This window comes from Acipenser ruthenus, chromosome 1, assembly GCF_902713425.1.
Source record: "Acipenser ruthenus chromosome 1, fAciRut3.2 maternal haplotype, whole genome shotgun sequence".
In the NCBI taxonomy this organism is placed as follows: domain Eukaryota; kingdom Metazoa; phylum Chordata; class Actinopteri; order Acipenseriformes; family Acipenseridae; genus Acipenser; species Acipenser ruthenus.
The window spans coordinates 52,676,343-52,688,764 of record NC_081189.1 but is presented as its reverse complement, the minus strand read 5'-3'; the positions used below and the strand labels follow the sequence as shown (position 1 = coordinate 52,688,764).

The 12,422-nt window shown below is 38.2% G+C and overlaps 1 protein-coding gene across 3 annotated transcripts in view; it reads right to left on the bottom strand.

The window, feature by feature from the left end:
- LOC117421281 (netrin receptor UNC5C) overlaps positions 1-12,422 on the bottom strand; it is a 294,417-nt gene that overhangs the window by 32,926 nt on the left and 249,069 nt on the right. For all 3 annotated transcript variants that reach the window (XM_059026125.1, XM_034035478.3, XM_034035479.3), the window contains 2 exons: positions 7,787-7,874; positions 5,723-5,891 (listed from right to left, as the gene is read on the bottom strand). In XM_059026125.1, the coding sequence (XP_058882108.1) occupies positions 5,723-5,891; positions 7,787-7,874 (257 nt within the window). The remainder of the gene's footprint in view (positions 1-5,722; positions 5,892-7,786; positions 7,875-12,422) is intronic.

Below are 12,422 nucleotides of genomic sequence, written 5' to 3'. Positions count from 1 at the left end.
TCCATGTATGCTCTAATTGGTGGCAAATCAAAATTACAAATCTCCAAAGTAGGCTTTCACTAAGTTTGTTATTGTCCTCGGTACACAAAAAAAAAAAAAAAAATGCTGCCCAAAGAAACTCATGTGGTACGGAACTGTATGCATTAGCTAAATCCAGGAATGTCACATGGAGCTTCTTCCTCTCTTTTTTAGCTGTTTGAATTTGTTGCCAGATCACACTGATGTGCTCTAAGCATCCTGAGAAACCTGAAATACCGGCTTTCTGTACTGAAGTGTCAATGAAGCCGTTCTTCAATAGGTAAGATGACAATCTCTGAGCAACAATACTGAAGAAAATCTTGCCTTCCACATTTAACTGGGAAATAGGGTGAAACTGACTGATACTCGTAGAATCTTTTTCTTTGGGTATGAAGAACCCACCCATGCTACTTTCATCAATTTCCAGAGGATTCGTAGAACACCAGGGGAACTCTTGTACACTCAGTACGGAACTTCACAATCTCTTGCTGCCATCTATAGTTCATAGTTTGTACTTTCTCCTTTTTTTTCAACTCCAAACCTCTCGCTTCCATATGCGTAGATGATATACCCAAATTTATCCAGCTTCTTTTCGACTGTCTCACCTAACCTTTCCAACGCAAAACAGAGATCCGTGTTTACTGTGTCCCACGCTGTTTTCTCAGAAGCTCTTGGCCATTTAACTCCAGGCTTGTGCCCGTTGAGGTTCTTTTCTCTCTTACACTGGTTCATCTGACCGGGTTCACAAGGATCATTAGGTTCATCACTAGTTGTGTTTATGCACGTCCTCCTCTCATCTATGACAGTGGTGCTGATATCCTGTGAACTGTGGTTTGCTTCCTGTCGCTGGATTTCTTTCGACTGACTTGACTGACTTCGTAAAAAGTACTGATCAATGCGAGGCCCTTGTCCCTTCTCCCTCAAGCATTTCATTCTCCCTTGATGAATCTTCAAACCCCTGACCATTGTCACTATGCTCCAGCCACAGACATAAACCTGGAGCTCCATGTCTTTGCTAACTGCAGATCTTGAGCTAGTCCTTTACAAAGTACTCTCCATTCTCAAATCAGTTTCCTTTCCTAAGTCGTTAAGCATGTTGTCAAACCATGAGTCATCTTCCGCCCCTGTTCTCACAAACTCTAGGGGTATTTTTCTCTTTAATTTCTTAGAAGCCTTGGGCTGGTTTCTCCTGCATCCTCTTCCATTTGAAAACACAGAGCTGGATACTGCCAGCTAGGGTGGCTTACCCCGCATTAGAGCAGCGATGTTTCTGAAGGTTCAAAACAGGAAATGACCGTGAGATCTACCTGTCGTATTTATACACCAAGTAAGTTGGTGTCGATAGAATACTACAAGTAATACAAATCAGGTAGTTTGTGTGACGTAATATAGAAATCTATCGTATATAGAAATGACCCCAAGGGCTGGTTGTCACAGTGCCTATAACTTTAACACTAGATTGTGCTCGCTCATGATATTAACACTGAGGTGTGTGTTTAGTTGTACGTAAGTCCACAATCTTAGTTTCGTCTATGTCGTCACATAGCACTACTTTTTTTCATTTTTTTCATACTGTAAGTAAAATGTTAAGATCTTCTTATTCATGTTATAACGCTTAGTAGCATTGAGTTTTGCTTGAAGTGATTATCGTGTTTAATAGAGCCAGATATGAAACCCAAACCAATGGGACAAGACATGAAACTGCAAGAAACCTATTAAAAAACCTTTGTAATTGGAGACAGTATTGCAGGTAAAAATTGTCACAGTTTGGTATCAGAATGTTCATGTGGAATGGAATGCTTCATATACATCAATAAAGTTTTTTGTGATACATTTACAAATGTATTAATTTTAAGATACAATTAACATTTCACTCATTTACTTTTTATAGACAATTATATCCATTAAATTTAATTGAATTACCGCTAGTTGGGAAATACATTGAGCTTTGCTGCTCATGAAGAATTGTTGGACTTTGCTAACTTTGTATCAATTTTACACACTTCAAAGGGGCAGACTGCTGTTACATTGTGTCCATTGCAATTGAGATAATCTTTAACACCCACCTGCAGACTATCTGCACAGGGTTAGTTCATTGCAGTCGGTACTATCTACTGTTAGCCCTGTCCTCTGTACTCACTACAAGATGATCTCCAGTTAGTAGGCCTTTAGGTCTTATTTACTTCTTATGGTCATACATGGACACATTTGCAGACTGGATCATTTGGTTAATTGGTCTGTGCTGTTTTAATAGCAGTCTTGATAGTCAGAATGCCATTCAAAATGTCTGTGGACAGTTGATTACTTACGTCTGTTTTTACAAGGTTCATCTGAGAAAAGAAAAAAATTCTGCAGTACTGTGTGGCAGTATTTATCGACCGCCAGATCCCGTCAAGTCAGTCACTTGGTACTGTACAACTTAAATGTCTAGGCTATCCAGCATATTTCTAAGAACAGTCTGTGGGAAAAGCATTGCAAGCTGGATGATGTCTCCCAGGCTCGCTGCCAGCAGCGCATACTGCTCTTCAGTGGGCAAGTAAGCGAGCAAGGGAGCACTGAACTGGTTCTTTTTTCTTTTTTTTCAGTTTTTGAACAATGAAAAACGAACAATGAACCAGATTGTTTTTCATTTTTCAAAAGCTGATTTACAATTATTTGAACACAATAATGTAAAATATAACTTTTTAGTCAAAAAAGAATAAATATAATAATAAATGTTTTTAATTAAAATTAAGACATTTTTTTGTCTCACTTTTAATAAATGTGTCCAAGCTCATAAAATTCACTAGTAGCAGTACCTCAAGTACCTTTATATTCAACTCTTAAGACGCTGTCAAAGTAATTGTATTCCATAGCACAGCATAACAGTTTATAACCAAATGTATAAACAGATATATACTTCAGTTAACTCTTTCCTCCATTTACGAACTTGCAAAATGTAAAAAACAAATAATAATGTCTTTTTGGATAGAAATAGACAGAGAGATTAAAAAAGGAAGGTTCAAGCCACGTTTATTTGTACAGAAAAATAAGTAAAATAGAACAGAAAGGAACTGGGGGTCAAAGTAAAATAAAAGGTTGTAACTCATTCAATCTCTATTCTCAATTATTTTAACCATACATACCCTCCTCTAACACCCTCCTATTCCCCCAGCAACGTGGGCAGCCCCCATGTACCCCCTATGTACCCTCGGGTCTCCCCTTTGCGTTGGGGCATAGATCCCCAAGTTCTTCCCACCCCAAACATGCTGCAAAACTTTCTCTCTCTCTCCCTCACACACACACACACACACACACACACAATTACATTCCCCTAACACATTTACACTGTTAGCCCATTCACTACACTTACTACTGCCCAGTTACACAATCCCCCCCTCCCCCCATATATTACAGTCCCGGACATTGAGTCGGTTTTGGCCCAGGTTTTCCTTCTCCCCCCCCCCACCCACCCCCCCAAGAGAGAGCTACAATAAAAATTCAGCTTACTACTACAACGATTACTTAAATTGCATATGAGGGCAGAGATTGTAAAGCTTATCTTGCATTACTAAAACGGGGAGCTGTCTTCAGCACCACAAGTGATAATTATTATTGTTTTTGTCTAGAAGCATAAACATTTATTTAGGAAACAGCCTGTGGCGGATTGTCCCGCCCCTATATATATATTTATTATTATTTGTATTTTTGTTTGCGGCGCAGATCAAAGCGCCGCGTATTTGTTGTTGTTTTTATAATTTAAAAATCTCGTGAGGATGCGTGGCTGATCAGCTACTGATTTATTTAACTAGATGACAGTCACGCATCCTTACAAAACTCGCGCAGACTGTGGCCGAGGGGTAATAAGATAATTAACAGCTAGTTAACCCCTCGGCCAGAGTATAAGAACCTGCAGCTGTCCGTGTTGTGGAGAGAGTGTACAGAGGAGAGTACGGGGAGTGGAGAGAGCGAGGAGAGAGAAACTACAACTCAATTTTAGTCGTATTTTAATTGCTGAATAATTATTATTATTATTTTGTTTTTAATCGGAGAATTTAGTTTTTTTTTATTGCGGAAAACTAGGATCACTGGAAATTACTAAACAAACATTCACCTGAAATTCCTTTTCTTTAATGAAGTAAAACCCATTTGCAATATACCTGTTACCAGACTGTGCCTTTTAGAAAGTGCTGCGTTTGTAGCCCAAAGTAATTCCCTACCCTTACTGGAATGTGCATCATATCCACAGATATTGATGTGTGTTATTGTTACAATGTTTAGCAACAGTGGTGTAAACATTAAGGGTTGTGTAGCATACAGCTTAGTATTTTGCTTACAAATAATGTTAATACTTTAAAACTATTCAAAATATATTCAAATATAATACCAGCCCAAATGCCAAAAACTAGCCCAAAAATTAGGCATCTGCCCAAACCCATTTTTTTACATACAAAAAATACAAAATACAAGCCCAATTGGGAATGAACTTGCCCAATCTGACAACACTGACTCCAGTCCCCTCCCCTTCCCTGCCTGGGGTGTGCCCCACAATAATGGGTCCCCTGGAATACTGGAGACTAATTCCTGACTACACTAGCAAGACTTGTAATGTGTGAATTGCACGTTATATGCACCGAATTAGGAAGTAGACCATGTAATACTTCATTATATGCCTGAGTACAGTATGTGGCATTGTCTGTCACCATCCCAGACACCTTGGGATGGTAACTCAATATCAAAATCTGTCAGGCATTTGATGACAGCTTGTGACACGGTTGAGTAATTTACCAGTTCAAGTACAGCAGCGTCCAAAACAAATGGGGTAATCTTTTCCGAACCAGCCATTTGGGGTACAGCAACGATATACAACACATAGTTATCTTTGTTATCTGTTGACTCCCAAACAGAATCAGCATTTTTCATATGTTCTTTCAGCTCGTTCCTATGTATTTCAAACACTTTGGGTAAGTAATCTTGGCAAAGTCTGTTAGCAGAAGGAAGCACCTTTGTTTGGGATTTTTTTCTGAATATACTCCCTGGGTTATCCAGTTTCTTCAACGGTATGTTTGCACTTGAGAATGTCTCACTTCGAGCGTCACGACTCTCAGTGCTGTGATTAAACATGAATACATGTTTTATGTCCCCTCTCGTGCCCTGCGATCAGCTGATCTAAATCTTTTAGTGGTTCCCAAAGCTAGGCTGCGGTCGATGGATGACCGGGCTTTCTCTTGTTATGCCCCATGTCTATGGAACTCACGGCACTCATTGTAAGGCAGGCCTCTTCGCTTGATGTTTTTAAAACTCACCTGTAGACATACTTTTATACTAAAGCTTTGTTAAATTATTTTTTTTCTTTGCATTGGTGTTGACTTTATTTTTGTTTTGCTGGGTTTGTTGCATTGTTACTGTTGTACAGCTCCTTGAGCGCTCTTGAAAGGCGCTTTATAAATTCAATAAAGTATTTATTATTATTATTATTATTATTATTATTATTATTATTATACAGTAGTTAACTGGTGTTCTGCTTTTGATATAAATGTTATAGAGCCTGTTTAGAGTAGCAGTCTGTCATGTTTTTGTTTTTCAAATGTAATAAATACATATATATACACACATATATATATATATATAATTATATATATATAATTAACAACATGTATACGTACAGTACATATTACATTATACATTAAATTGGTTCTGTTTCTTTCTTATGTTGACCTCTCACCTCCCACTGTCCCTGCTGTGATTGGTTCTTGATCAGGATCTGCCAGTCTTCCGTGTTGACCTCTGCGCAGTGGTGCATAGTGATGATGACAGGCCTGGTGAGTAAGGCACCTGGAGGTCCGCAGGTCACCACGGGACTCAACACAGTTTGGACGTCCTCCACTGGCGGTCTGGGTAATAACAAAAACATCAGACACTGGCTTTTAAAATCAAAGGGACAGCATTTATCAATATATCTCTGTCCCACCTATTTCAACATTAGTAAAATATGCAATCTTCATTTCAAAAGTGGTTAGTTCTGAGATTTTCTTTTTGCCCCACATTCAACAATGTGGTTCTTCTATCTTTACATTGCCTTTATAATGTTATATTTTGTTTATTTAGTAGACGTCTTTATCCAAGGTGACTTACAGAGACTAGGGTGCATGAACTATGCATCAGTTGCAGTCAGAGTCACTTACAACAACGTCTCACCCAAAAGATGGAGCACAAGGAGGTTAAGTGACTTGCTCAGGGTCACACAATGAGTCAGTAAGTGAGCTGGGATTTGAACCGGGGACCTCCTGGTTATAAGTGCTTTTCTTTAACCACTGGACCACACAGCCTCCTTTAAATAAGGCAAACCACAAGTGTCCAAGTAGCAACATCAAAAGTCACTTTATCTTCCTAGCTTCCTGCTGCTTTTCAGGAAATAATTATTTTTAGCGGCCAATATATAGAAATTCTGGTGCTGGATTTGAGCTTGTCAGGGATGGTTGTCTAAATTTTCAGTAGATCAGGGGTTTTCAACAGGGGCCACGCGTACCCCTGGGGGTACTACTAAGGGTAATATGGGGTACGAAGGACGACTCAGAAATGCACAAATAAAAATGAAAGTAAATAATGATCTTGAATTGATGTTGTTAACAGTATTATATATTATCTCTAAACCATTGTGCATACATATTACATTTTTGTTTAGCTCAAAGTGAACCGCAGATGAAGAAAAAAAAAAAAATCTATCATGGTTGTACTTTCCTCCTGTACACAGACTGAGTGAATTTCCACTCTGATTATTGATGGGTGAAGCAGTGGTCTGGTGATTCTGCCTATGGAGAGTGCTCTGTGCTGCTCATTAACTTTGCTGTTTTCAACTTGTATAATTGAATACTAATCAGTTTAGTAACAGCAATAGCGGCTGGTAAAATGGATACATTTCTTACTTGTAAAAGAAAAACGAAGAAAGAAAACACAAGAGTACAGAGCAAAGCAACAGAAAATTACACCGAATCCCTTCTGATAATTTATATGTTGCTTTAATAAAAAAAAGTTTATCATTGTTAGTTATTACAGTTTTATCTTGAGGTTAGTGTTTTTGATGTTGTAAACCATTTTAAATGGCACACATAATTATTCTGAGACGGGAAGTAAATGGGAACGTGACACATTTACAGTGCAGACTGTTTTGTATTATTGATAATACCTTTGCTGACTAGAAAACGAATATGAGTGTTTCCAAAGATATTCGCAAATACTATATTTTAATTATGTGCATCCAAAGACATGTAATTAAACATTTTAAGAATTAAGCCTACTGTTTGGTATTCTGCCCTAAACAAGAAGTTTGTCAGTCGCAAACTGTTGTGACATACATTATAGATTAAATAAACGGGAAAAACGAAATAAATGTATTAACCACATTATTCTGCCTTTTATTGCAACCGTAGTACCATTCAGTCGAGTGAAACTCCACTAAAGGTTACAGTTTCAAAAAAAGTTGAAACCCCCTACTGTAGATCATTCAGATTCAATTGATGGTAGTGCTAGCACAAGAAACCCCAGTACAAGTTATTTTCAGTCTATTCACAAGTTTAGTACAATTTATATTACTTCACCTACAAAAACTACTGTAGCAGTTGCTAGAATTCAGAATTCTCATAAACTTTCTCTGGAACATTAATGTATTAATGTGACTTTTTGAAGTAGTGGAGATGAGTTTTTAAAAAATCACAAAAACCCATCCCATTAAAATATAAATATGCTGGGTATAACTTGAATTGATATACCAACAAAGCTGGGCAGTTACCTCATGTTGTCTTGCCTGTGCACTGTCACATACATCTCATAGACTCTTCCCTGGGGGACAGCTCCTGCTGGGACCAACAAGCTCACTCCTGGAAAACAAAACAACGGCATCAGAGGAGAATGGCAAAACAGGAAACCTAAGGCATGTTCATCTCTGTGATTAATGATTTTCTATTTTCTGTACCCTTTAACAGCTACCACAGCCTCGGCTGCATAAATTATTAGCATATTTAATAAAGTTAGACACAGTGGTTGGCTCAGCTTGTGCTCGAACTGGATCAAGTGCATAGATGTTTTCATGTCAGTGTTCAAAGATGACATTTATTTTCAACACCTTGATGTCAAATTGTAGCAGCAAAACCGACAAAAAGCAATTCAATTGACAGGAAACTTGAGGAAAATGCAAAATGTAACTTTTTACAGGTATTTCTTGATGGTCTATCGGACGCAATGGATTTTTACTCATTTTTAAAAAATGTTTTATTATTTTGTCCCGTATGAAAGACAGCACACATGTACTGGATTTTTATTTTAGATACAATCCATATGTATGAAATAACATATTCTACACAAATCCATAATATGTTTGTGGAAGGGTTGAGGCCTGCCCCTGTAAATAGTATGTTTTGCATTGGGTTTCTAAATAAAATATGGTTTTGTTTTGATTGTAAATAAAATGTGTTAAATTTTTGCAAAAACAAAGTGTGTGCTGGATGGCAGAGCTGGTAGGCTAGACCTCCCTGCCTGCCTAATTGAAACCCAATGTGCAGCAGGTGGCCAGGTGTCAGTTGCATCATTGATGATCAATTAACACTGGTCACCTGCCTTTAAAAAGAGGCTGAAAAGCCAGTTCCTTGGTTCTGCTTTTGTTTGGTGGTTGGGTGGTTGGGTGGTTGGGTGGTTGGTTGGGTGCCTGGGTGCCTGGGTGCCTGGGTGCCTGGGTGCCTGGGTGCCTGGGTGCCTGGGTAAGCCTGGGCAAGCCTGGGCAAGCCTGGAGGTGAAGGAGGAGAGCCCTCACGACTGCATGTGGAACCAGGGTGAGCTAAGGAACACTGCAGGTTTAACCGGGATCCTTAGGACCATAGGTGTGGATTAATTAAAGGGATTTATTATAATCCTACCACAGTTTATTTAGTTTATGCAGGGAGAATGTTCCTGAAGTGGGACCTCCCTTTTAATGGGAGTAGTGCTCTGCCCTAGCTTGGCCAGCTTTTATTTTCTAGTTGTTTTTGTTTTGCATTTTGTATTATGTACACCTGTGTTTGTCCTTCCGCACTAGGGATAACATTACTGATACCCTAGTGGCAGCCACATACTACTGCACCTGACTGCCTGTAAATTAATAAAACCTGGGCGCCTGACCTGCGTTTTCAACATCAAACCCTCTGTGTCTCTTTGGGCTTTTTGTGTTTACATTTTTTACACTCTTACTTGCAGACTCAAATCCCTTTATATTTTGTTATACTATGCTTTTTTTATAGAAGACATGGAGACATTTATTTGATCATCCCTATAGGGTTGCATTTTGAGATGCACATCTAATTTACCTGCATACAATCAAAAATAGCAAGCATACAATACCTACTGTACTAACAAAATTAATGGAATTGTAAGGAACAAATGTTTGCAACGTGTAGACCGACGTCCAGCATGTGGAGGAATATGTAAATCGCTTCACAATAATAAAAGTTTAAGTATGCGTTTATAACAGAATACCAATAACAGTTTTAAAATGTATCTGTAGCCAAATTAATTCCCACCCTTTCGGAATCAGGGTCCTTAAAGACATTATGCACGGCTCAGTGATATGTCATAACGTGACAATTAAATGAGAATGTGAACATTTCTGTAAAACAAAAAGGTAGAACAAGCATATTGTTGATATTCACTTCCTGCTACAACCATAAATTTTAAATTAGAACCATCAGTAACATAAAACAGTATATCACCATGACCTACACCCACTGCATCCATGTATACAAATCTTGGTTTATCCTACACAGATGGTCAGTTACCTTCACATACTTATACTCTGAAGTACTAGTATGTCCAGACTAAGGTTTACCAACATTTTATACATATTTACATATCTGAAACAAAAACACATTAGAAATGTGAAAAAACGCCAAGTTATCAAGTGCCCAGCCATTTAAAGTGGAGATATCAAAAACACAAACCAAGTTTCCATTGGGGCAACCTTGCCCAGCACCAAGCAAACAGGCACAACTGTAAAAGCGATGGCCCAATTGTTTCTACTAACTTGGCTTGTGTTTTTCAGGCACAATAAAAGCGGATCGAACTTGCATAAAAAACACAAGCCAAGTTAGTAGAAACAACCTTGACCCCCACTGCTTTTACAGTTGTGCCTATTTGTTTGGTGCTGTAAGGTTAAGATGCGAGTCTGTAGTGTAGTGGTTATGTAGTTGGAGAGAAAATATGACTAGTTAGGGTTCAAATCCTGCCTATATATATATATATATATATATATATATATATATATATAGACACAGTGCCGTGAAAAAGTATTTGCCCCCGTATGATTTTCTGCGTGTTCACACATTTTTCACATTGTATTTGGTCAGATTTTTTTGTGGACTGTAGCACTATATAGAGGGAGTCTGAGAGAAAAAATGACACCAAAGTTGGATGCTTCTTCCATTTGTTTGGTGTGCAAGGTAATCAAACATGCAATCTTCAGGTGTGAAAAAGTTATTGCCCCCCCCCCCCCTAGTTAACGCAACCCAATTAAAGGATAATTAGGGTCAGCTGTCTGAGTACTTTGATTAACAACCAGGCCTGATTTGGGCCAGCCCTGCCCAATATAAATCTGACTAACTTTGGCCCTTACCATCAGAGTGATGGTATATATGCACGTTAAAGTTATGTGTGCAGAAGTATGTATGTTCAATGAAAGTGTCATTCATATCAACTACATTTTTTTTCACATTAAAAATGTGTTACGCATAAATAAAATACATTTAATTTTTTTTATTAAGTTTGCAATATAAACCCTGTGTGGGAATCGAACCCAAGACATGCATCCAAGACAGCTTACAATGCAAACGCTATAGCTTTCACACCACAAAGTTTATCCTTCCATTTTACAAAATTTGCAAGCAGTATAGCAGTAAAGTTACAATTTTTAACAAGTAACGAGAAGATTTTGTAAATACTGATTATGTATTATCCCGATTGTATTGAAAGCTTTCATCTGATTTTGCAAACTATCATAATAAGCTTGATCCTTTCATTTAGTATATTGTAATGTTCCCATTTTGAGGAAGTAGTACTCAGGGAGACAATGTTGATTTCTCAAAATGTTTGTTTTATTTGAAACTACAGAAAATTCCTGTCAGGGGCCAGAATTCATGGCACCAAAATAATAACCCAACGTTTTAGTCTTTGCATTTTCACTGCATGTTCTCTCCGGTCACAGCTCACACGCTCACTCAGTCACACCCACAGTTTCTCATTCAAGTTCAGTGCTGGACTGTCTCCAGTCCCCAGGCTCATGCACCCCCTTATATAACCTCCCGTCGTTTCCCGCCGCTGTCCGGCTCATCAACCAGTCACATCCATGCTCTGCAAACCCCGAAAATAGCAACACACATTCTCCCCACTTTTTTTTACCGTACTTTGATGACATATTTCTCTTACTGTATAACAGGTATTGCCTTTTTTTTCTCCATTTCACCTAAGAGTGTTGGGAACTACAAATTAAAAGTGAAATGGTGCTTTTGGCTGATTACTTTTGCTGCACCAATACCCTGAAAACACATAAACTAGCCTTGCTGTATAGAGAGTCTCTGGCAGTTCTCGCTGATAACTTGGCGCGAGGAACTACCGTGCCTCTCAAGATGTATGTAAAAACTTAGTGTTACATATGAACAGTGGGATAGGGTGCCTCCATGCCCCAGATTCATACTTTCTTAATAAGACGTGCTAGAATGTCCATTGCAAGTTTAATCATAATTGTATAAGTTATATATGTGTACATTACCGTCAGACATACAGACAGATAGCCCTAGATTATTGTAAACTCATTGAAGTCTCTTTAGCAAGTTTAATCACAATTTTGAGAAAGGGGGTTCTGTAGATAAATGATGTAAGACATTATCATGTTGACATTCACTTATGTTCTTTCAAATATTTTCTTTTTGAAAGGATCCTCTCTTTCTTTCTGGCCTTTCTTGTTTGCTATGAATGCAGTTCTGCCACATCTAAAGCGGTGTTGGTGAAGAGTCCGAGATGTATGTGTTCCACCTCAGTGAGCAAATAAAATGGTATTACGGAGGGAATGGGAGCCATAGCCATACCACCTTAAAACTGGTAACTCTGTCCTTGTCCACAGTAAATTTATCTGAAGCCCTACTCTGGCTCAGCAAGCACCTTTTTACTCTTTCTATCTTTTTTGTTATTGAATCACTCCATTTAATATGATAAAGTTAGCCACATTTAACACATTAATAGAGTGCTGTAATGTTGATTTATGTGTCTTGTTTTCATTTATGACAGTGTCCTAATTTAGATGATAAAGGATGCTGCTGAAACTAAACCCCAACATACAAATCATGACCCTGCTGAGCTTTCCACTGGTTCTATTAAAATTAATTCTACTGAAAGAATACATTTTGGCT